Source organism: Canis lupus, chromosome 2 (assembly GCF_048164855.1).
Source record: "Canis lupus baileyi chromosome 2, mCanLup2.hap1, whole genome shotgun sequence".
Taxonomy (NCBI): domain Eukaryota; kingdom Metazoa; phylum Chordata; class Mammalia; order Carnivora; family Canidae; genus Canis; species Canis lupus.
Window position 1 is genome coordinate 39,518,176 of NC_132839.1, and position 26,437 is coordinate 39,544,612.

The window sequence follows — 26,437 nt, forward strand, 5'->3', positions numbered from 1 at the left end:
AACAGGTCTTGATGGTCTTGCGGATTTTAGCATTTACTGTGAGTGATATGGAGGAACCACTCTGCCATCTATGTTAAGCATAGATGATGGGGGCAGAGGAAAGGGGAGACTGAAAGCAAGAATGGGAGCAGGGAACACAGAAAGCTAAGGAAGTAATCCAAGGAGAGATGATAGTGGCCTGGGTCAGAGCTAATGTTGAAGCTAAAAGAAATAGCAAGATTCTGTATACATTTAGTAGGTATAACCAACAGAATTTGTTCTTGGTGAAGGGTGTAAGGTGTAAGAGAAAGAAAAAAACTTTGCCCTGTCAACTAGGACAAAGGGGAAAGATATCAAGAGTTCAGTTTCAAACACATGTCTTAGTCCATTCAGGCCGCTTATAAACTGGATGGATTATAAATAACAGAAATTTACTTCTCACATTTCTTTTGACTGGAAGTCCAAGATCCAGGTGCCAGCAGGGTCAGGTGCTTCTTCTGGATCCCACACTTCTCATTGTATCCTCACATGGTGGAAGGGGCTGGGGAGCCCTGTAAGGTCTGTTTTATAAGAGCACTAATCCCATTCAGGAAGGCTCCTCTCTCATGACCTAATCACTCCCCAAAGACCCCCATCTCCTAATACCATTACATTGGGCGTTAGCATTTCAACATGAATTTGGGGGAGAAGAGGTGGGGCATATGCGAACGTTCAAATCACAGCAACATGTAAGTTTGAAATGCTAATCAGGGGATCCCTGGGTGGCTCAGCTGTTTAGTGCCTGCCTTCAGCTCAGGGCGTCATCCTGGAGACCTGGGATCAAGTCCCACATCAGGCTCCCTGCATGGAGCCTGCTTCTCCCTCTGCCTGGGTCTCTGCCTCTCTCTTTCTCTCTGTATCTCTCATGAATAAATAAATGAAATCTTAAAAAAAAAAAATGAAATGCTAATCAGACATCGTTGTGGATGAAGACACTTGATACATTAATTAAATCAAGTCAGGAAATAAAAATTTGGGATTCATCAGGCTTTATATGGTATTGATATATGATTCTATGGAGTGACTACAAATGGAGGATTAAAAGATCAGGAAGACTGAACAGTGCCATAAAAAAAAAGGGAGAGGAGACTGAGCCAGCAAAGGAGTCTGAGAAGTTACCAGTGAGGAAGAAGGAAAACAGTTGGCATCCAGAACACCAGGTGAATGATGTGTGTTGAAGATTGGGGGGTGTCAAATGCAGCTAGAATGGAAGATGAATATTGAGAGCAACTATTAGACCTAACAATGTGAAGGGCATTTGGTAACTTTGACAAAAGCTATTGTAACAGAACAGTGGAATGACTGAATAGGATTCAAGAAAGATTGGGAGAGAGGAATTGGAGACTATACGGGTACCATTCAGAACCCAGGTTGGTATGAAGGTTATTTTAAGCTGAAGGCATTTGGGATTCAACAGATAGAAAAAAGAAGCCTTCTTGGAGGTTCCCTTATTTGATTAAAAAAAATTCTAGGAAATAAGGCTGTCATAAATTCCCTTTTTCAGAGATGGGCTTTTATAACCAAGAAGACCTAGAGTATACCTACCGTAAGTTCTCTCTCCAGGGGAATCTTAGGGCCATGAAGATAGAAAAACCCCTTGCATCTGCAAGAACAAGAAACTGCAAGAATCCAACTGCTGTTGGATTATCACAAACTGTCTTCTCTCCCATTTGTTCTTCTAGAAACATATGTGCTCATCCCCAAAGCCCTTTTCTACCCTCTCTTTTCCCTACTAACTTTAACCATTTATCAAGTTACTTCTTTAGTAAGCTCCCATAAGTATATGAATAATTTTTCCTGTTAACCGTCTTTTATCAGTTTAATTCACAGGTCCTCAGGCACTAAACCTAAGGGGTTATAGAGGAAAAGTTTTTCCTCTCCAACAGTAAGTGTAGACTTTAAAGAGGTTTTGTGGTGAAGGATTGCAGAGAGGAATAGCAGAGCTAAAAGGAAAGGTGGGGCTGAGTTTATTTAGATGGAAAAAATAACAATGTTTATATGCTGATAGGAATATTCAGGTAGAGTGAAATCTGATGCAGAAGAAAGGAGACTTTCTGGATTAATATTATTCCATAGGCAAGGGGATGGGATACAGTTTACAAGTGAAGGGGTTGGCCACGTAATGAAAGAACATAGCAGAAGAAAGTTCCAAACTATTTATGAGAATGTAATAAATCCAGTGCCAAACACAGTAAATGTTATAGAGTACTGAGGAAAATCTGTTCAAAAATGGTTTTTGAAAACAGGTTACCTATTTGGAAAAAAATGAAACTGGATCCCTACCTCATATCAAATACAAAGATTAAGGCTGAATAGATTAAAGTAACAATTGTGAAAAGCAAACTTCAAGACTTTTAGAATATAGGCATTCCTCAGAGATATGGTTTTGGTTCCAGACCACCACAATAAAGTGAACATCACAATAAAGCAAATTAATTTTTTGGTGCATATAAAAATTATGCATATAAAAATTATGTTTCTACTACACTGCAGTCTATTAAGCGTGCAACAGCATTATGTCTTAAAAAAAAACCTATGTATATACCTTAATTTAAAAATACATTACTGCTAAAAAAATGCTAGTAGTAGTCTCATCTGAGACTTCAGCAGGTCATAATCACTGATGACAGATCACAGTAACAGATACAAACATTGAAAAAGTTTGAAATATTCCAAAATTACCAAAATGTGACCGAGACATGAAATAAGCAAATGCTGTTGGAAAAATTGTGCCTGCAGAGTTGCTTGATACAGGGTTGCCATAAACCTTCAATTTGTAAAAAACACAGTATCTGCAAAGCACAAAGTGCAGTAACATGACATGCCTGCATAGGAAATAATTTTATCTTCTTAAAGGTATTATAGGATTCCTTAAATAAGAGAAGAAGTGCTACCATAAAGTAAGAGATTGAAAAACATGACTATAGTTAAATTAAGAACTTTCTAGTAATGGCTGTGTAGCTATACTTTATTGGTTAAAAATCTTGCATATCATAAGCATAAACAATATAAAAATTTACAAACAATATAAAAATTACAGAAACAAGTTTTTGGTTATAAATTTAAATTATAAGTAATTATAAAGTATATAAAAAAAAAAAGCATATTTGAGAACATTGGAGAATGACCAAAAGTAGGCAGAAACTGGAGGCCCAGTAGCAAAATTAATAAAAACGCACTGGAAGATTTTAACATACCTAGATGAATTATAGAGGACAATGGCAAAAAGGATGAGAATGTAAATGCAATTATATTGCTACAAAGGTCTGACATCCTATATGAAGTGGTTAAATATTAACTCTAAGTAGACTGTCTTAAGTTAAGGATGCATATTGTAATTCCTGAACAATAGAAAATTAATGCAATATTAACATACTGAATTTAAAAGCAGAAAAAGAGGAAGAGAAAATTAGAAGAGACAAAGAGAAAATAAATAGCACAATGGTAAAACCAAATACAACCAAATAATTACATTAATGTGCACGGACTAAAAGCTCCAATTAAGAGAGAACTAGGGGCACATGGGTGCCTTATTGGTTAAGCATCTGACTTCTGCTCAGGTTGTGATCTCCGGGGTCCTGCAATCCAGCTTGGTCTAGGCTCCCTGCTCAGCTGGGAGTCTGCTATCCCTCGGTCCCTCCCCCTCCTCCTCCCTGTGCTCTCTCTCTCAAATAAATAAATAAAATCTTTAAAAAATAAATAAGTAAAAGATAGAACTTGTCAGATTACACTTAAAAAGCAATTCCTAATATGTGATATATATGACACACAGGCAATTGGAAAGTAAGAGAAAAGAATATATTATTCAAACAATAATCGAAAGAGCTATAGTATTATATTGAAAATAAACTTCAAAACAGGGAGTGCCACAAAAGAAAAAGAGGTCATTTTATAGTCAAGGGGTCAATTCATGAGAAAGACATAAAAATCATAAATGGATATGTACCTGACAAAGTAGGTCTTCAATATACATGAAGCAAAAACTGAAACAGTTACGAGAAAAATCCACAATCACAGAGATTTTATATGCTTCTCTAATTGATTAAACTAAACAAAAAATCAGTTAAGATAATAACTGAACAAAAATCAAACCTTTGGACTATCTGAAATACCGAACACTATTCTCAACAACTATAGAACACCTATGTTTTCCTTTTCCTAGTAGTATAAGCTTACCAATTCTGAAAACTACTTGTATATTCTAGGCTTGAGTAAACGAATAAAGATAATGGGAGCAAAATTTCTCACTGTTAGAAAATGCATTACAAATATGGGAAGAGTAAATACTAGAATATAATCTGCAGGGATATTAGATTAGAACAGGAAGTTTTGGTATGACTCATGTATGGTATACATATAACAGTCACACACAACCACACATTTCTAGCTCTGGTGAGTGAGGCTAGTGGCAACAGTGGCAATGAGCACACTTAGCACCCATATCTGTTTCAAAATACCATTCTCCAAGAGAAACCAGGGTTCTGTGGGAAAATGGCCAATTCCAGGGAAAAGACAGGATAAGCCTGGAACATTTATTAGCACCAGAAAATAAGGACGTGCTCAGAGAATAGTGGGAACATAACAGAACTCAGAAATTAGTTTGAAGGGCCTTCCACTGTACCAGCCCAAAACTGGAAAATCAAAATTCATAATAAAGGATTAAAAAAATTGAATAATTTAAAAATCAGTCAATAGTGAAATAAATGAGAAGGGAATACTTTCCTTATAGTATGCCAAATAATAGATACAGAAGAAATTCAGTTAGAAACTCACAAATGGTAGGACACCTGGGTGGCTCAGTGGTTGAGCATCTGCCTTTGATTCAGGGTGTGATCCCAGGGTCCTGGGATTGAGTCCCACATCAGGCTCCCTGCAGGGAGACCGCTTCTCCCTCCACCTATGTCTCTGCCTCTGTCTCTCATGAAAAAATAAAATCTTTAAAAAAAAAAAAAAAAAAAGTGAATGTATAGACACACCTCACCTAGAGGTGAGGGGAGAAATGAAGATAAAAGGGATTCAAACTATGCAAACATCAAACTGCCCTTGGACAGGTAAAGTGAATCATCACTCCAGGATCAAACATTCTAATCCTGATGAATGATTATGAAAGACTCAAGGGAAATAGAACTAAGATAGCAATTGAATGGGGACTGGCAAACTGAATTAAAGAAAGCAGAACTTTTAGAGCCATATAACAGACAAATCACCACTAAAACAAAATGACACTTCCACTAAGGCTAGAAAGAGATCCAGGGTTCCTCAAACTGTTTAGAAGACAAATGCTGGGATGCCTGGGTGGCTCAGTGGTTGGGCATCTCAGTGGTTGGGCTCCTCAGTGGTTGGGCTCAGTGCCTTTGGCTCAGGACGTGATCCCACAGTCCCAGGATCAAGTCCCACATTGGGCTCCCTGCATGGAGCCTGCTTCTCCCTCTGTCTCTGCCTCTCTCTCTGTGTCTCTCATGAATAAATAAAATCTTTTTTTAAAAAAACAGAAGACAAAGATACAATAGTGAAGAAAACTCTCCTGAATAAAACTTCGAACAGATGACAATTCAGTATTAACTGGTGCTTCATCTAGCCCTTGCCAACCTGGTTCTAATCCTGATGTGGCCTGTTTCTGTATTAGGAAGCAGAAATGCAGAAAGTATACATCCATGGGCTCTTCCTGACTGACTGTTCCATGTAGATGAAAAACCAGGGCTTTCCCTGTTGCTTCAGGAGAAGCTGCTCTCGTTTTCTACCCTTGAGGTAAGCTCACGGCATTTCCATCAAAGCATAATATGAGGTCCTATCAGACAAAAAGGCAATTTTCCCTGGATGGGAAGGCAAGTACCTGGTAGTCACAGAAGACTCACCACACTGCCAGCCTACCTTCCCTGCTGTGTCCACTACTATCATATCTAGATCATACCTGCTCTCTATAAATCTGTGTGTGGTACTCTACAGCCTACATGAAGGCTTCGTTCAGTTGGATGGGAGATTACCCCATAAGGAGAAAGATGGAAGGCCCATGCACTATTTTGTGAAAGGATGACAGGGCAGTGGGGAAGAACATCAGGACCCCAAAGAGTGAGGACCTCTGCCGTGGACAGCTGCTTGTGACGGGGATGGCTGGCTCCTGTGCCCTGGTCAGCCTGCAGCCTGGCTCCTGCTCACTGGCCTTCACCTAGACCCCAGCGAGGACTCCGTGTGGAAAGGGCCGTGGGAGCTCAGTCCAGCTTCACACCCAGAGGAAGCAACTCAGGGCTTTCCAATGTCAGTCTGGAGTTTGTCTTTTCAAAATGAGAAATTGTCAAATATCTGCTGTCTATGCAAAAAAAATTCTCAAAAATTTTATTATAAAAGAGAACAATGACAATATAAACTTACACGTTAATATTTACATTATATTCAAAATATATTACAGCTTTAATTTATGAACAGAAATATCCTGTCTTTTCTTCTTTTTCTTTTCTGTTTTCTTTGCGTCAGTGATTTGCATTTTTACTTGATCTTGTAATTTAGAAAAGAATGCTTGAGATGACTTTAAGGCTTTGTCTTTACCTTCATCCTGCAATTAAAAATAATAACACACTCATGCTATAAAATGTGCTTATGATTACAACAATGTACAAAAGTATAAATTTCCAAAAACTGAGAATTATGAAAAAATCACACCAGTTAGCACAGACGTATCACATGCATTCTATGTGGTTGCAATGTTCTTGTAATTTAAGGCAGGAGGGAGTGGAAGACAACTGCTGCCAGGCCCCAGGAGCTATGAGGGCCAAGAGTTTCTGGCTGTTATCCAGCCAGGGGCCAGAAGCCTCTTGCTGGGCAGGCAGGTGGCAGGCAGGCGGCATCAGCAGGCTGACACACAGTGGAGTGGATGTCACGCACTGATTCAACCGCCGTCCCCATGAAGGCCCCCTTCAGCAGATTTCTTTCCTGCATCCTTACCTTTAGCAGCGAAGCTTTGCCTGTTTTGGTCAGCTGTTTTAACTTCTCTGAAGCTACTGCCTTTGTGTATTTTCCCGCTTGGTCTGGGTTGTTCTTTTCAAGCAGTTTTCTCCGCTTTTCCTTCTCCTTCAGTTTCATATGCTTTTGATATTTCTTTTTCCTCCGTTCTCGTTTCTTGTCTGTGGCGGTTTTCTCAGCAGCTGTTTTTACATCTCCAGCTTTATTTTTTTCCTGTTAAAAATAACCCCCAGCATAATAGTTAATCTAACTTCACACGATTCAGAAGTTAAAAGACCAGCAGTTCCACGGAGCACGGCGAATGGTGTGTCCCCACCACCAGGAGGATGCAGTACCCACCTGCACTCCAAAGAGCTTAGGGAGCTCAGCTCTGTAAGACCTGGGATGCACTCTTTGACAAGCAGATTCTCATAGTGGCAGTTCAGCCCCCAAAGCACATTGCAGAGGTGGCCTGGAAAGCTGGGGTATCAAGCTGATGGCCCCAGAAGCAAGCCCCCTCCAGCACTAAGGACTTCAGATGGGCTTCTGGGACTACCTTGGCACTAAGCTGCTGAGGACAGCCACTGGGTGGCAGGAGGGTTTTACAGAAACAGAAGGGAAACATCTATCCAGTGAGGATCAATGTCCTCTTTCCTCCCCAGCTGCCAGCCTATCCTGCCAGGGCTGTCACCTGTAGAGGTAGCAGAGGTTTTGAAGAGGTGGGAGTGGGTGCAGCAAGGCAAGTGTGGAGGGACAAAGAGCCGCGCTGCTAGGCCAGCTGGAAAGATGACACCCGGCAGAAATCATTCCTGTGTAATGCATGAGCTTCAATGTTCGTGAGGCAGGGACTGTGTACATTTGGTATGTCTAACTTCTTCTAATAACCCAAATGTTCTATTCTAGACACCAATTTGATTATTGATGAGCACTAAATGAATACAACAATGGAGGAAAATGCTGATATTAAAGGATTACTGGTATATGAGCAACATGAACCATTAATTTTAAACCTAACATCACTGCTAGTATTCAAATTGGATTATAACAAGACACAGACATCAGATATTACAAGCAGTTTTTACAATAATTCTCATAACTCATAATATTTGCTTACAGAAGACTAATGTTTGAATACCATGTAATACTATTAGTTTGATTATACTTAGAAACTGCTGATCCATTAAAATAAAAACTACAAACTCTAGGATAAAGACGTTGAGGAGAGATCTAGCTATAAACTAACTTTTAAAAAAATAAACGAAATATTTCGACACTGGCTTCTTACCTTGACTTCCTCTGGGGCCAGGAGAGCTGCATCACTTACGCTCACTGGGGCTACCTCCTCCATGGTTAAGGCTGGCAGATTTGACACAACTTTAATCTCTGGAACAGGCTAGAAAAATGACAACACATTTATTTATTTATATATTTTAATGATTTTATTTATTTGCGAGAGACAGAGAGCAGGAGCAGAAAGAAGAGGTAGAAACAGGCTCCCTGGAAGGGAGCCCAGTGCAGGGTTCGATCTCAGGACCCTGGGATCATGACCTGAGCCAAAGGCAGCCATTTAACCAACTGACTCACCCAGGCACCCCAAGACAAGTCAGAAATAGTCCTGACATAAAATATTTACATTGTGAACCTATTATTTTTTTAAACATCCTTTAAAATTTACTTTATTATTATTATTATTATTTTTTAATTTTTATTTATTTGTGATAGTCACAGAGAGAGAGAGAGAGAGGCAGAGACACAGGCAGAGGGAGAAGCAGGCTCCATGCACCGGGAGCCCGACATGGGATTCGATCCCGGGTCTCCAGGATCGCGCCCTGGGCCAAAGGCAGGCGCCAAACCGCTGCGCCACCCAGGGATCCCCCTACTTTATTATTTTTTATTTAGTAGTTCATCACTTACATACAACACTCAGTGCTCATCACAAGTACACTCCTTAATCGTCCTCACCCATTCAGCCCACCCCCCACCCCTCCAGCAACCCTGTTTGTTCTCTATTGTTAAGGTATGAACACATTAATTTAAGGCATAATATACAAAATACTTTATGGAGAGGGTCCTGGATGGTTCAGTCAGTTTAAAGTCTGACTCTTGGTTTTAGCTCTGATCATGACCTCGAGTCATGAGATCAAGCCCTGGATCAAGCTCCTTGCTCCACAGGGAGTCTGCTTGAAGATTCTCTCCCTCTGCCCCTCCACCCCTCACTCACAGTTAAAGAAATAATTTTAAAAAAAAGGCTCTCGTAGGTTTAAAAAAAATAAAATATTTCATGGACATTATTTAAAATGTGAGATGGCTAACAGCAAAAGTCGGAAGTGGAATGACGGCAGTGTTGACGGGCAGCATGAGCTGGTTGAGGAATCTTTTGATATCTGAGTACTTTAGGTCTTCTCTGACTCACTGCTGCACCAAGAACACTTACTCTACACTTTTGCAGGACATTTATGCCATATTGAAACACCAGTTCTCTTACCTATTACTGAACTATTCCCATCTGCCACGGATGTGGACATTTCAAACAATCCTATCTAATGTTACAAAGAATCTACTGATTTTTGTGAATATTATCCTATCTGTGGTTATGGAAAAAAGGCTTTAAGAAATATATAAAAAGAGGGACGTCTGGGTGGCTCAGCAGTTGAGCGTCTCCCTTCTGCTCAGGGCATGATCCTGGGATCTGAGATCAAGTCTCACATCAGGTTCCCTGTGGGGAGCCTGCTTCTTCCTCAGCCTGTGTCTCTGCCTCTCTCTCTCTCTCTCTGTGTCTCATGAATAAATAAATAAATAACTCTTTTATATAAAAAAAAAGAAATATACAGAAAGAGATACAAATAAAAATGCTTATCACAATAAGAGTCAAAATAGACTACTTAGGGATCCCTGGGTGGCGCAGCGGTTTGGCGCCTGCCTTTGGCCCAGGGCGCGATCCTGGAGACCCGGGATCGAATCCCACGTCGGGCTCCCGGTGCATGGAGCCTGCTTCTCCCTCTGCCTGTGTCTCTGCCTCATTCTCTCTCTCTCTCTGTGACTATCACAAATAAATAAATAAAAAAAAAGAAAGAAGAAAAAAAAAAAAAAAAAAAAAAATAGACTACTTAAAACAAATTTTCTCATCTGCCAGTTCCTGAAAACATAGCTTTGTAAACAGAAAAATGATACAGAGCTGCTCTGGAAAACTAGAATAGTACTGAAATAAATCAAACCTATTAATTATAAAAAGGGGAAATTTTATGAAATGCAATGTTAACTGAAGAGTCTTTTTTTTGGAAGAACTGTCCAGGAAAAGACAGAAATTAGAACAGGCTTCATACTGACCTTGGTAATAGCAGAACACTAGTGATTATCTACCTAACACCTACACTAATGCTCTTTACCTCTAATTCCCGCACATCTCTGAGAACACCAGGGGACACGAATGGGGACTCTGTCGGCTAGAGAATAAAAGACAGAAGTGTGGGACACAGCAGGTGCCGTGGAGAAAACATGAGACTGAGAAGAGAGGAGCTCTACTGCAGTGTCACTGATTTCTTCGCACACCCTTTTCCTTACCCTACTCTTGGCCATATTCCAGTTAACCAGGCAGATGTGTGTCCCAGGAAATTTTAGAAAGAATGAAAATAATCCATACGCACAAAAGGATCTTGGATTCTAACAAAAAAAAATGTCAGAGTGTGAAAGAAATAATTTCTTCCACTGTTCACTTATTAGGAACACTGTGTTCCATTCTACCAATTTAAAGAGAAATACAGAAAAAATGCAAGACAGACCAAAAAAAAATGAAACAAAAAAATGATGACTGATCAACAAGGTTTTGTGAAGCAGGACTTGTGAAATACCAAACTAAAAATAAAAGAAAGTTCATTATTAAGGGGAACTTACACTGAAAATTCTACGTTTCTAAAAGAGGACTAAGGAAGGCTTTTTAAACTGGGGCTTGTAGACTTAAATACATTCCTCCTTCTTCAATTCCCAAGGTTCTAAGGAAGGTCTGAATACTTCCCCATGCCAAGTTCCATGCTAGTGTGACAAAATACATTTATGCTGGCTTGGAAATGATGGGACAGCTAGGTGGCTCAGCGGCTGAGCATCTGCCTTTGGTTCAGGGCATGATCCTGGAGTCCTGGGATCGAGTCCTGAATCAGGCTCCCTGCATGGAGTCTGTTTCTCCCTCTGCCTATGTCTCTGCTTCTCTCTCTGTGTCTCTCATGAATAAATAAATAAAATATTAAAAAAAAATGAGTAGGGAATGATTGACAATTGAGCAATGGCAATCATGGTGCTGTGAGGGAAATGAATGCAGGAAAGAGAAGATAGCACTCAGCCTGACACCCCAGAGATAAGAAGGAGACAGCCACGGAAAGAAGGAAGTACATACAGCCTAGCAGGTAGAGGAGAGGCTGGCAGGAAGGTATGTGGAAGGAGGCACTCTACCACTGAGGGCACTGGCAGGCCACCTGTGTGGCTGGGGGACAGGAAGCTATGGAGACCAGAGAGGTAAGAGGGAGCCAGATCACGTGGGGCCTTGTAAGGCACAGGAAGGAATCATGTTCTTCGCATCAGTAACTTTTTCAGAGCAAGAGCTGCTGGCCAAGAGGGGTTAAGAATTCCTCTTTTCTTCTATTACACGGCCCATACTAGGCACTTTGGTATCCAAAGACAACTTCTATCACCAAAAACTCAGTGTCATGTAAAATACATCTGATTAACCAAACACACACACACACACACAAAGGTGAGAAATGCGGATTCTCTGAGAAGACAAAACACCCAACCATCAAAGAACCAGAAGGATTTGGGTGATTAACTCTTCTGTATAGCTGAAAGGTGAAGCAATTTGCCTAATTCAGAAAGCTTGTTAGGGGCAGAATCTGACTCAGCTTTCTGACTTCTAGACTAGTCCTTGAGATTCATGACAGGTTGTTTCCAGAGAACATGAGGGACACAAGGAGGTAATAGGTGAGCAAGTACCAAAAGGACTGGTCGGCATGTTTTATGAGCTCACAGAGGGTAGTGAGATGGAAAAGAAGCTCTAAAAAGTAGAAAGGCACTGAGCCAAGCATGGTGGGAGTCAAACAGACTGATCACTGGAGGTCTGGGCCTAGTAGAGAACAGGATGCAATGGAAGAACATGGACCCAGTTAAATCCAACCCTCCTAACCTCCTAATAAGCTTTGGTTTCCTCATCTGCAAAACAGAAAGAGTAGTATCTGCCTTAGTGTTTTGTGGATTAAGAGTTAATGGGCAGGAGCACTGCCATCATCAAGATGGCAACCCTGGTCAATCTGAACTAGCAACTATCCACAGACAAGAGAGCACTGTGAAAATCCCAGAACCTGAGGATGATGCTGAAGCAACCCTCTGGACCACATTCGAAGTACAGGAGAGGCTACACTCTCACCATATCATCCCAGGCCAGAACAGTGCCCCATTGAGAATGAGACCTGGCCTATGCCTTCTCCAGTGGAACAGAACCCAAGGTGGCCTTTCAGCTTCCCAGCACTGCAGGATGCTTCTGGGCAGGCCCAATTGTGTCTGTGTCAGGAGGATCAGGGAGGGAAAATATGAGGCTTGATCACTGGGGTTCAGACTGGGATGGAGAGCAAGGGCAGGGCTTATAGCAACAGTACCTGGACCTTGGCAGACCACATTCCTCCTCACAGCAGTGCCCAAGGAGAGATCCTGGCCAGCAACCTCACCCATCTGTAGAGCCAAGCTGGTGCCCATGTCTGGCTCAAAGAAGTATCTGAACCCCCGTGTTCACTGCAGTATTATTTACTATAGCCACGTCATAGAAACAATATAAGTGTTCATCAACAGATGAATGAATAAATACAGAGTGAAATACTATTTAGTCATAAAAAGAAGTAAATCCTGCCATTTGTGACAACACTGATGTACCCTAAGGCCATTATGCTGAGGGAGGAAGTCAACAGAGAAAGATAAATACCGTACGATCCTGTTAGGCAGGAAACTAGGCATGAGCGACAGGAGAATGGACCTTAGATATCCTGCCAGAGAGCCCCACCCAGGGACCACTACATTCCACCCATCAAGCAGTAGGTCTGGGGCTGCAACATCCCAGCAGAGGAAGAGTTAAGTTTGTTGCACTTACTGCACTTCTGCAGAAAGCAGCCATTTGTCCTTCTGTCTCTATAACAGAAATAATGTTGCAGTTTCCCACTCTTGCAGGCATTCAGAATACATCTTGGGAAAGAACATGAGTACTTGGCTAATATAATCCAGGCCTGTCACTCAAATGTTGCCACCCTAGGACCCACCCAAAAGGAAAAACTAATATAAGCCCACGCCCCCATGCACCAGTTTCTGGGGCATTGTCTCTCTTGGCTGGCTCACTCCTCCCTTGGAGGGTATTTAATAAAACTTTGCTTTGCTTTCATTTTTCTGTCCTGTAATTCTTTACTGGGGCAGAGAAATAATGGTAGCTTCGTTCCTTTTCCATCTAACTCTTAGTAACAATCTCAGATGTATCTAAAACAACCCAACTGATAGAAAACAGGTGGATGTCAAGTCCAAGTACAAACTACCAGTTGTAAGTTCTAGGCATCTAATATACAGCAGGGTAACTACTGTTAACAGTATTTTATATTTCAAAGTTGCTAAGAAAGTAGATCTTAAAAGCTCTCATCATAAGGAAGAAAACTGCAACTATATAGAGTGATGGATATTAACTAAACTTACCGTGGTAATCATTCCTCAATATATTCATGCAGGTATGCCACACCTTTCAAAAGTTTATGCTAGGTCACTCTAAAATACCTACATTAGTATCTGCTCTTGCTAAGTGAAAGAGATCTGAAAACATTTTTCACTTTTATTTTTTAAAAAAAGGGAAAACAAAAATAGCATTCAGCATCTGTTCTGCAGCAAGCAGCTCTGCCCAGCTCCTTCCTCAGGAACTACACTTGGTATCTCAGCATTAAGTCACCAGAGCTTTAAACTATGTCTGTGAGCATCTGTGCTTTATCTCAATTTATTTGCGCATCCATTACAAGATTGGTCCTGAAGTATCAGAAAAGCCTACAACAGATTATTTTTGGGGTCTAAAATGCTCAAAAAATTTTCCATTGAATGAATGGTAATTGCTTCTTTGCTTTAACCCCATTTAGTCTTGCAAAAGGCTTCATGTGCTTTCCGAAGGTGGGGGAACCTATGTATCAAACCACCGTTGTACATCTTAAACCTACAGTGTTACAGATCTGTCTTAATCAAACTGGGGAAGAGGGGTTAATGTACATAAAGGACTTAATATGGCACAGAGCAGGTATCCAAAAAATATCAGGTACAGACACCACAGGTCTCCAAACCAACTGCAGGATGGAAATAAAACAGAAGGCTGAACAATAAGAAAGAGTAAGAAATGAAGAGACCCTGTGGCTAAGACTTGAGGCCTGGGAAGGGCCCATTTGGAGATCAGGCTGGATCAGCAGACAAAGCCAGACTTGTCTAGGACTAGATGTGAACCATCCTCAAGAGAGGCCCTGCATGTAATTTATAAGGAATTCCTACAGGTTTGTATCCTAAAACCAAATAAAGAGTTAGCTTCACAAAAGCTCAGAGGAATTAAGGTCACATCTGCTCTGACCACACAATGAAATGTTAACACACTTACTGGTTTAGGGATGAAGTGAAAGTTTGAGAGGGCATCCAATTTTAAGAAGAGAGAATCCATCATCTTCTGAATTTCTTTGTGCTCTGGATTTTCTTCTTCTGCTGTTTTTTGCTTAGAAAATAAGTTCAGCAACATCAGACTGAGCAGCTTAATACACATCACAGGACAAAACACAAGAGTCAATAAGGTATAGCCCATTTCTCAACAACAAGGCTTCAGCTCCAAAGACACATTACAAGGCAGATTTAAAATTATCAATACCATGATGGTGCCAGCACCAAAGAAGAAGTGTGACGTGCACTTTAGGAGCTGCAGCAACCCCTACCTCTATGATTTAGAACTTATAATTCCCTTGGTACTGATTTCTATCAAGAACTAAGCCACTCCCATGAGGATGGCTATCATTAAAATAAAGGGGAGCTAGGTAACAAGTATTAGGTGCTGAGGAATTAGAATCGTTGTGCAGTGCTGGTAACGATGTAAAATGGTGCAGTCACAATAGAGATGAATGAGAGAGCTCCTCAAAAAGTTAAACGGAGAATTGCTATATGACCCTGCAATTCCATCCTTAGATAAATACCTGAGAGAATGTAGAAAGAGGTTCTCATACAAATACATGTAAACATCTATTCAGAGCAGCACTATTCCCGGCAACCAAAAGGTAAAAACAGCCCAAACGCTCACAATCCCCTTTTCCCTCTGCCCGTAATATTTATTCTAAAAGGCTAAGACCGTTTTTATTTGCTTTTTTATTAAGGCATAACAAAACAAAACAATACACACCAAAACAGGGAAGCAACTGGCTCTTTGCCTCAACAACCTTAATGCCTGAGACGCATCAAGGTCTGTTTCCAATTTCTGTCATCAAAGCCCACCTTCAGCCACATCTAAGCACTTGCCACTGCTTCTTTATTTTAACTTAATTCATTTAAAAAAAAAAATCTTAAACACGTTGTTTACCTCAGCCCAGAGAATAATGGCTGTGAAATCATACATAAACAACAAGAAGTTCATTCATGTGCTGTGTACCATCACCTTGCTTATCACCTCCAGGATGGATACCAAACTCTGGAAAATACTCATCATCCCCAAACTCTTAATGGAATGGGTCTAGAATCAGCCTAAATTAAGTCCATACTCAAAAACTTGAGAACTGGCTGATGAATTCTAAGACATAAATATAACTATCATTTACAGAGCTGGTACAGCTGTCGCATTACATATTTAATTTTTAACTCTCATGGTTACAAAATACTTTCTGTGTTTACTAAATCCTCTCATGCCAGGCAATGTTCTGTAACATGTTCCTTCAACTAGCACTCTGGGATGCAAAACCGCCAGGAAGAATTAATTCAAATCTTTCCAAATCTTCAACTTAACAGTGGCATTGAGGGCACTGATGACTATTGCTGCTAATGTGACGTTAATTAAACAAATCTGGCAGAAATCTTAAATGGCTTTTGCAAATAAAATACTCTCTCCTCCCCAAGCACGTATTGACCACATTCTCAATAAATCAAATGTGAAGGAATAATTCCATCACTATATTGGTAATATAGTATTATGGGAAATAAGGCTCTGTCCTACTTAGCCAGGTAGTTCTTTTAAGAATCTAACTGAAAAGAAATAAGAATCAAAAACCAAATAACCCATGACCTAAAAATCTGAATGAATTCACAGATATGTTCTATCTGTAACTTTTACAGTATGAATGAGAACTGATTTTTAAATTGTAGGGCTACTATAATTGGTGAAAAGTTAGTAATTAGCTGTGGAACAATTAGGTGACTAATAACTAAATGCAATACAAGCTCCCCTACCCCCCTCACATTCAGTGGTAGTATTATAACCCCTCTATTCCTAACATACTCTGTCTCACATTTAAATAAGGTGAGCCAAGAGCTCAAGATTCCTTTCATGAATTTCAGCCAGGGTGAAATTGGAACTTAATTCATTCAACCAGCAGAGCTGGTTCTCCACTTCTTTTTTTAAGTAACAATGGCTTTGCCTTCCAGGCTTCCTTACCTGGTTGAGTTTGATGTATTCCTGCTCATAAATTTCAGCAAGGCTCAATTTGCTCTTCTCATGGTCTAACGTTAAACGTTTTTTATATTCATATGCATCCTCTTTAGGTTTTTCTTTACGTACTACATCATCCCAAGCCTGCAATATGAAAGGCAGAAGGAACATAAATTAATAAAATCCATCATTTCATTCTAGACTCATCTCAGACTCTTCTTCTGGAATATTTATGGTCAGTCTAGAGCAAGCAAATTATAGCAAAAAGTAATTAATTTCAGCCTGTGAAATGATATTCAAGTCACAAAAAATAAGTATTACAAAAACCAAAGGGATGTTACATAAGTTTCCTTTTTGTTGTTTTATTTTTATTTTTTTTCTTTTTGTTGTTTTAAATGCATTTTTCACCTCGTTACCAACTTTAATTCCTCATTTCCCTATCATGTTGTTTAAAAGTCAACACCTGAGTTTGTCTTGTTGACTTCAAATTTAAGGACACTCCACATATAGTACTCACCCTTCAAATTCTTCCTATTTCAAGCAAACATTATACATGCTTTAATTGTACCATGCCTTATTGTACCTATCATACACCCAGTTTTATTTTAAGTTTATAAAATAAGATCAATTCTTTTTTTCCATAGGATAGATATTTATTGAACACCTGTGCAGCGGACCGTGTAAATGCCATTTTTCATATTCCCTGACCCATCTCTTAGCTCACCCCTAGCTTCAGGTAGACAGTATCTGTACATACTGACAGCTTCCCATCTCAAGCTGGGACTCTGCTTCTTATCCTGCAGGTTTTCTGGAATGCCAAGGGATCTTGCCTACCTATGTTCCAGGCAGCTCTAAAGTGTCTAGGACTTAACATGCCAGAGGCAGTTCTCAACCAGTTAAGGACTGATAAATATTCCAGCAGATCAATCCCTGGTGGGATAAATCTGAGACAAATTCTACACAGATCCTCAGGGGTCCCCAGCAGGGTTCATTCCCAGTTGCCCATTGTGATGGTTAATTTCAAGTGTCAATTTGGGTGAAGGGATGCTCAGATAGATGGTAAAACATTATATCTGAGTCTGTGCTGATGTCTCTGGAAGAGATCAGTATTTGAATTAGTAGACTGAGTAAAGAAGATGCCTTCACTAATGCAGGTGGACATCATTCAATCCACCAGGGCCCAAACAGAACAAAAAGGTGAAGGGAGGGTGAATCTGCTATCTGCTTGAGCTCGGACATCCATCTTCTCCTGCCCCTGGACATTAATGCTTCTGGTTTTTGGGCCTTGGACTTAGACTGGAACTTATATTATTAGCTTCCCTGGTTCTCAGAATTTGGGACATAACACTTCTGGTTTTCTGCTTACAGACAGCAAAGCATAGGATTTCTCAGCCTCCATCATCGTGTGCATCCTTTCCTTTCCCAACCTGGGTTACTGAAACACTTTTCAGTATTTAATTTTAATGTATCAATTGTGTTTTTTATTGTCTTTTTACACTTTTTTTTTTTTTTAAAGATTTTATTTATTTATTTGACAGAGAAAGAGAATGCACAAGAAGGTGGAGGGAGGGAGAGGGAGAAGCAGGCTCTGCTTAGCAGAGAGCCCCACGTGGGGCTTGATCCCAGGACCGAGACCATGACCTAAGCTGAAGGCAAATGTTTAACCGACTGAGTCACCCAGATGCCCCTCTTTCTATACTTTTTAAGTGATTGCTCTAGGAATCTAAGATCAATTCTTAAACAAAAACTTTGCTAGGTTTTTAAGATTTGAAAAAAAAAATCTTTTATCCCGGCAGATACTATGCCTACATGAGGGGTCCCATGTATGACCGCATCAGGTCAGAATCAGTCACCATATCTGTTTACCCTCCACCAGCATCACTCAGCACCACCGGACAGATGAACAAGGTGCAAGGAAGACCGGCAATGGCTCTGGCTACCCATTTGTCAGGCACAACTGCCTGTCTTTCCAGAGCACTAGAGAAAGGCAATGTCTCACACAACAAAAGATAAGGATAGTATAGACTTAGTAAACTTCAGAGTAGATTTAGGGCTTCGAGTGAAGAATTGATACAAACAAAATTCCTATGAAAACAGAGTGTTGGTACTACTCCCAAAATAGTCTCATAGTATTTCTAAAAATTTCAGTGAATTTTAAATTAAATATCATTCTTACTGACCTGATCTCTTATCCTCTGCTTAATAATATCTTCCAGTTGAAGGGTGGTTTCTTCTGTGATCACAGGTGCTAAAAGAAATGTAACATGTACTCATTAGGTAGTTATAAACTAGACCAGTCCTTCTCAAAGGGTGTTCCTTAAACCAGCACCATCAACACCTGGGAACTTGTTAGAAATGTGAATTCTTGGGCTCCATCCCACATCTCTTAAATCAGAAAGGTGGAGGGAGAGGGCTACCAATCTGTATTTAAGTAGCCCTTCTGATGCCCCCTCTAGTTTGAAAAACACAAAACTAGAGAATATCTGGTAATAAGTGCTAATACTTTTATTTCATGCACCCGGGTACTCCCTCTTTTTTATTCTATCTGGAACTGAATAAAATGGAAACTCATTTTGACTTCATAGGTATAAGAGGGAATTTGATGAGATGAAACAGGGTTTCTGTCTAGAGCACACAATTTAATCAGTAGACAATTACAGCAGGCATCACACACAGATCACTAGCAGAATGGATTATGGATTACATATTAGGTACACTTTAGGCACTCATTAGTATATTAGTAATTCCTGGGTGAATTAACAGTATCATGCCTATGGAAGAGAATGTCCTATTTCTTAAAAGATACATGTAAAAGTACTTATGAGTGAAGTGTCATGATATTGATGTTACTTTCAAATGATTCAGAGGGAGAAAAGTACACATAATCACATACATAAGGCAAGGAACGCAAATATGGCAAAAATGTTAACCAGTGAATCCAGCTGAATGGCATATATGTTTGTTGTACTATTTTTTCAACTTTCCTATGTGTTTATAAGCTTTTAAATTAAAAGTTAAGGGAAAATAAGTATCACTTTGAATTTTTCGATGAAATAGAACCATAGAAAAAAGCATGGAAACACACTTGCAGGAGCCAGTGGGCTCACATACCCATGCGGACTGCATGATCAAAGTGCAGAGTCTCCTCTAGAAGGCTGTTCTCTGGTCGCTTTTGAGCTGTCACTTCCCCTTGAAGCTGCCAAGGTTTTTTTTCCAACAACTCTTTTTCTAAAGACGCAATTTTTTCATTCATCTAAGAAAAAGATAAAAACTTATTACACATTTAAGAAAATCAGGCTTATAGCTAAATAAAAGCAACTAACATCTTTACAAGCACAAAAACAACACTATTATTCTTCAGTATGTTTGTTTTGTTCTTGTCATTTTATTACTAAGCCAACAGTTGAGTTACTCTTCCTGACACCTGAGGTGGGCTGAGTAGCTGCAGATGACCTCTTTCCCTCTCTGATTTGAAATACCATGTTTATAATATACTGAATTCCCCCAGAAGAATTTGGGTAGATTTCTGGACTCTATTCTAGTCTAATGATTTATCTACTTATAAGCCACTATCAATTTTAATTATCACAGCATTCCAAGATGAATTATTAGCACGTTAGTAACTGAAGTCTCTTTTGACCCCACACCCCCCATCCAAATTATCTCTAACTACTAAAAGACATCTATGACTTTACATTGTACAGAATGCCAATCTTCTCAGCTGCCTTACTGAATTCCCTGATTTTTCCTAATCACTTTTAATTCATCTTAACACTCATTTCAGTTTTTACCACTTATTTTTCTCTTTTGTAGTTGCACTAACACTTCTACAAGGACATTAGCTAACAGTGGTAACAGTAATAGTGGACATTCTTATTCTTTTTTTTTTTATGGACAGTCTTATTCTAATTTTAAAGGGATATTTCTAGAATTTTACCACGAAGCATGACAGCACCTTTTACTACAAGTGAAAATTAGAAATGGATCCTGAATTTCATCAAATGTCTTTCTGACATATATTAAAAGAACCATATGGTTTTCTCCCTATTCTGTTCTCCTCATTCTGTTATTCTATTACAACCAAGAATTACATTAATAGATTTTCTAATTCCAAATCAAGGCAATGAGGCCCACTGGGTTGTGGTGGTGTTAGTCTTTCACGGTTATTTTGGATATTTACAACACTATTCATAAAGAAACTGTGTGAGTGTTTTAATGTCAGGTTTGGGTACCATGTTATTACAGCTTCACAAGAAAAAATGTTTGGAAGCCTTACTTTACTCTTTTTATGTGGGAATTGATTAAACAATATTCAATCATGTATTTCTTGAAAGTTTGATATAATTCCCCAGTAAAACAGAACTTAAAGATTTTATTTATTGATTCATGAGAGACACACAGAGAGAGGCAGAGACAGAGGGAGAAGCAGGGACCTCACAGGGAACCTGATGTGGGACTCAATCCCTGGACCCAGGATCACATCCTAAGCCCAAGGCAGACACTCAACCGCTGAGCTACCCAGGCGTCCCTCTCTTATTTTTTTAGAGAAGACAGGGAAGGAAGGACACTGACTCAATACAATTTCTTTTTTTCTTTCCCAAGGTTTCTCTACCCCCTCCTTCAAATTTTCTCTCTCTTCTGGGGACAATCTGACAATCATGAATTCAACTGAGATTCTCTTTTTCTAGTAATTCTATTGATATCCTTGATATATTTGATTATTTACCTATTCTCATTCCTAATTGTGTGATATAATTTTAAGGTGGTTAAATAGTAAAGGCAAATAATTGAAGCCAGGCTGTATCTATTATTTGCAAATAACACTTCATTTGTCCGAAATCATGTCACAAGGAAATAATTTTTATCAACTTCAGAAGATGTGTTTGAGATGGCATTAATTAAAATTGAGACTATGTGGAGCCATCTACAGAATACCTCAAAGCAGCTCATAAGCTACTAAGAGAGGTTCACAGGACAGCTAATTAAGAAAAACATGCCATTAGGTATAAAGAAACCAGGGACATTAGGAAAAACAGGTTTTTACACAAATCGAAAGCCACAGGTTGGGAAATGCAGCACTGACTTTTACAAATTAGCTACCTTCCATATGGGCATCTCTATACAGTGTCCAGTAGAGAGTAGCAGCAAGATTTTTGTTTTGTTTTTTAAAAGATAATTACACATTCCACCAAGAACTACAGAGCAAATTAGTTATCTGTGAGTCTCACAGTCTTGATAAGCATATAAAAAAATTCCTTAAATTTCTAATTATTACCTTTTCCTGTCTTTTTTCAAAAGAGGATTTAACATCATCAGAATCTTTCTGTACATTTAAGATACTTGTATCCTCACTTTCATCATCATTTGGCAAAGCAAAGGTCACTCTTTTTGAGGTTTCTTTATGTTGTTTACTGTCTTCACTTTCTTCAAGGTCATTATCTTCATCCCTATAATACCAAAACACATATGAAAGAATAATACACTATTTTTCATTAGGAAAACAAAAACCAGTTTTTCTAGTAACTAAAGATATTTTATATACCTAATGCAAATAGTCAGAATTTCAAAGTCATTCAGTTATTAAGGACAGAAGATATTATTTAGGTGAAATAGACCAAAGAGTGTGCTATTTCTATAATTATAGAAAGTAAATTATTCCTCAATCTATAATATAAATGTATCCACAAAAGTAACAGTAAGGTATTTTTAGTGGCACAAAAAGCAAACAAAAGCTCCTTGTAACAAAGGCCTGATTTCTACTGCCAGTGATATTTACCTTCACTAGGTGATCTCGAATGCCTCTTTTAAACTCAGAGACTTTCTTCTGGCTATCTTGAGACTATCTGATCTTAGAGAATATAACTACCTAAGACACACATATTTGACAACTATGAGTACACACATATATTGGGTGGCTCTAGCTTCAATGTAAAGGATTCAAAATACTCACATTTCAGAAATGCTCTCTTCTTCATCAGCAATTTCTTCCTCTTCTTCATTTGAACCCAGTTCATCATGAACACTTGCTAGGTCTTCATCACTTTCAACTGGATCAAAGAAGTCTTTGTATTTGAGGTTTCTGGAACTTTTACCTGACTAAAGTAAAAAAGATGTTTCAAGTTTTCAATTAAGGACAGAATAAGACATTAAATCATATATATGTGTATGCATATTACATAAAGGGAACTGGCAACTGACAACTTTATCATAAAGCCCTAAGAACTACTAGACTATGAGAAACTAGAAGTATAGATTCATTTATAACCAATTAAGACAAAGCACAGTATTCCTAATGCTAAAGCTTTTAACCATAATTATTTCTGAAATATCCCTGCCTACAGTATACAAATGTCTTCCTCTCCCTATTATTATTTTTAGTGTTTGGTGAGAATATGTTTGAGGGAAATTCTAAATACCTCTAACATGGGTGATTAAGGTTCTTATGCTACAGTATTCTGTGATAAGGAAATGATAGCTTTGGTTTAATTTTTCTAGTCCATTGTTCTCAACTGATGTAAATATTTCACTCATGCTCTGGTTGAGTTTTGAGGTATTTTAAACCTCCTCTCAAGAAACAAAACACACAAAAAACAAACAAACAAACAAAAAGAAACAAAACAAAATCTAACTTTAAGGAGGTAAAAAGTCCTTCTCTCTTCCCCCCAAAAACTTTACCTTAGGTTTTTGACTTCCAAACAGTTCTCCTTCATCTTCATCAGAATTAATGTCTTCAAAAAAATCAATATCTTCCTCTTCCTCATCATCTTTCTGTTGTTCTTCCTTTTCCATGTTTTCTAAAAAGGTCTCCATTTCAGATAGCTTGAAAAATTTATCATCTACCACAGACTTCTCTCTTAGTTTCCTAGGGACTTTGTCTGGCACCTTGCTTTGTTGCTCCAATTTGCTAATGTCAAAATCAAGATCTGAATCTTCATCACTGAAAACTGGACTTTTCCTCAGATCAACTTTGCTCAAGTTTTTAGCTCTCTCATCCCCTTTAGGATTATTACCACTCAGGTCAGCCACTTCCTCCTCCACCACATCTTGTTTGAGGGCCTCCTGGCCATCAGACTCCACCTCTGAGCCATCCTCTTCACACTCTCGCTCTTCAATCTCTGGAAGAAGACTGATGTCTTCATCTTTAATGGTTTTGCTAACTGCATTCTGGAAGTACTGTAAAATTGGTTCATTTTGCAATTCTAGTTGTTGCCAAATCTGCTCATCATCAAAATTGTCTATCACCAGTTTTTGTAACGGACTTCCGTGCATCCTGCCATTCTCTAATATTTTATTAAAATCATAAAGTACTTTTGTTAATGAAGTGAAGTTTGATGCCAATTCATCTTGAATCCTATTAAGGGAGCACAGGGAGAAAGTTTAAAGAGATTTATAATTACAGGCAATACTTTCACAGCACTGTGAATTAAAAAGAACCCCGACTCTTGTGCAAAATCTAATTTGAACGAAATGTCAATTTTAAGTATAGAAGCTGGCCCCGAAGAGTATATTATCTTGCTAAAGAGCCACATTAATATAATAAACTAAGTGTCTGTGAAATCTGCTGTATAGATTTTAGGCAGGGAAACTATTATGCACCTCTTTGCCTAAAGATATTTAGTGAATCTCAGCCTTAAATGCTCAACTCTGCTATATTATATGCCACTCCATTCGCTCAGCCAATGGTTAACACTTGTTTTGGCAAGAGTGCTCAGAAAATAACCTCTCTGAAGATATGACATCTGAAATGAGACCTGAAAGGAGATGGTCTTTAAAAGATCTGGAAACATATATTCCAAGCAGAAAAACATTGAAAACAAATTTCCTAAGATGGAAATGAGCTTGGTGAGTTTGAGGAACAGAAATGCCAGTGTGGCTAAAGTGTGTTGAAGGAGGCAGAAGGCCAGGGAGGTAGATGGGAGCGGAATTAAGGCAGGGCTCAGAGATAGAGTCTGCGGTTTTAAGTGTAAAGAGAAGCCATCAGAAGATTTTAAGCAGAGTAGCAAAATGATATTAATTTACACTTTGGAAAGATGGCCAACGGAGGAAAAGGAATCAAAGCACAGTGACAAGGCTGACACAGCCATCCAGGCAAAGGATAAGAACTGTGCGAGAGTTAAAAATGCAGATGCAGTAAGAAGCAGTCAAACTGAGACTATAGTTTGAAGGACAGGATTTGCTGACGAATTAATGGTAGAAATGAGAAAAATGAAGATATCAAGTAAGTAATTATATGTGTGAACTGAAAAAACAGAGATGCCATTTACTCAGGGAAGGCAGGTGGTGGGAGCACGCGGGAAAAATTTCAGGGAAGGCAGAGCATAGCAGAGTAAACAGAAACAACAGTTCTGGTCTGCCTGGGTGACTCAGTGGTTGAGCGCCTGCCTTGGGCTCAGGTCGTGATCCTGGGGTCTTGGGATGCAGTCTTAAATCCGGCTCCCACTATGGAGACTGCTGCTCCCTCTCCTGTATCTGCCCCTCTCTCTGTGTCTCTCATGAATAAATAAAACCCTAAAAAAAAAAAAAAAAACCGCTTCACTTTAGACATAAGAAATTTCAGATGCTGAGAGAGCAGATGGCTGTTGCCACTATGAGCTTGAAGCTCAAGGGAAAGGTCACGCGTGAAATACAAATCCAAGAGCCATACTTTCATAGATCCTACTTTATCAAGTCCTTCAATGAAATACAAGGAACTTGTGTTGGGAAGAAAAATGAAAGACAGTCCTAATTCTCAAGAAGCTCATCGAAGCGGGGTGGGGCGGGGGGAGGATAGGTAAACAGCAAATTTAATACTTTCTCTAAAGTATGATAAATAAGCACTGAGTGGTTTGGGAGCATGTTGGAAGATCAGCCGGCCTAGTGCGCTTCTGTGGGAAGTGCAGCGGTGCGAAGTCCCAGGGGGAGCCTCTGGGAGTTAAAAATCGAGTCTAGTTTTGTTAGCATGCAGCCGACAGATCTGCACTATATAGCTTTTTTTTTTTTTCTTTTAAGATTTTGCTTATTTATTCATGAGAGACACACAGAGAGAGACAGAGACACAGGCAGAGGGAGAAGCAGGCTCCCTGTGGAGAGCCCGATGCAGGACTCGATCCCAGAACTCCAGGATCATGACCTGAGCTAAAGGCAGACGCTCAACAGACTGAACCACCCAGGCGCCCCATGCACTGTACAACATTTAAAATTTAAATGTTTTGATGGGCCAAGGGAGCGTAAAGTATCTGGAATGTGGGGGAAACAGATGTAGGCTTCCCTGTATCTTCCCCCTACTGCAGAACTTGCAAAGGGCCAGCAGTCGGCACCCACGTGTGAGACCTGGGCGACACCCCCGAACCCAGGCTCTGTTCACTTACGTGAGAAAGCACTCTGGCTGGCCGGTGGCTTTACCGACCTCCTTCAGGCACCGCTCCAGGGTCTGTCGACGCCAGACCCGCGGGGCCATCGCTGTCCGCGCTCGGGACACAGCGCCGCGTGCACAGGAAAAGGTCCGACCGGAAACCGCGCCACAAAAACGCGCCCCGCGCAACCTGGGCCGGGGAGGAGAAGGTTCCGCGGCGCACAGGTTCCGGACACACCCCCTGCCAGAGCCAATGGCAGCGCAAGAACTTTCACGGGGCCGTAGGTCAGTTCTAGCGCCTTTGAACTTTCTCCAAACTTACTGTTTTGTATTCCTGAAAGGCCCGCAGGGGTGATGCGTCCTTCGTTTACGTTTCTGCTTCAGACGCACTGGGTGGCTTCGACACGTCAGGCAAGAGCGAGCCCCTCGGCGGCACCGCGCGCCGCGCCCCCAGGCTCTCAGGCCCCGCCCCCGGCCGCCTTACCCCGCCG

At 39.9% G+C, this 26,437-nt stretch overlaps 1 protein-coding gene across 1 annotated transcript; it reads right to left on the reverse strand.

Annotated features, from left to right (window-relative positions):
* Positions 1–6,324: 6,324 nt before the first annotated feature.
* On the reverse strand, positions 6,325–26,418 carry MPHOSPH10 (M-phase phosphoprotein 10). Its single transcript, XM_072796039.1, has 11 exons — positions 25,963–26,418; positions 23,291–23,966; positions 22,566–22,711; positions 21,891–22,062; positions 19,727–19,868; positions 18,796–18,863; positions 16,622–16,759; positions 14,597–14,707; positions 8,240–8,347; positions 6,958–7,188; positions 6,325–6,568 (listed from the first exon to the last, which is right to left on the reverse strand). Exons 1-11 carry the CDS (start codon positions 26,049–26,051, stop codon positions 6,419–6,421), a joined length of 2,031 nt encoding a protein of 676 aa, XP_072652140.1. The 5' UTR covers positions 26,052–26,418; the 3' UTR covers positions 6,325–6,418.
* Between the last annotated feature and the right edge of the window lie 19 nt (positions 26,419–26,437).

Coding starts and splice junctions, on each gene's coding strand:
- MPHOSPH10 (XM_072796039.1), bottom strand. CDS start 26,051: ATGGCCCCGCGGGTCTGGCGTCGACAGACCCTGGAGCGGTGCCTGAAG. Junction 16,760..18,795: donor AGCAGAGGATAAGAGATCAG/GTCAGTAAGAAT, acceptor TTCATATTGCAG/GCTTGGGATGATGTAGTACG. Junction 14,708..16,621: donor AATACATCAAACTCAACCAG/GTAAGGAAGCCT, acceptor TTATTTTCTAAG/CAAAAAACAGCAGAAGAAGA.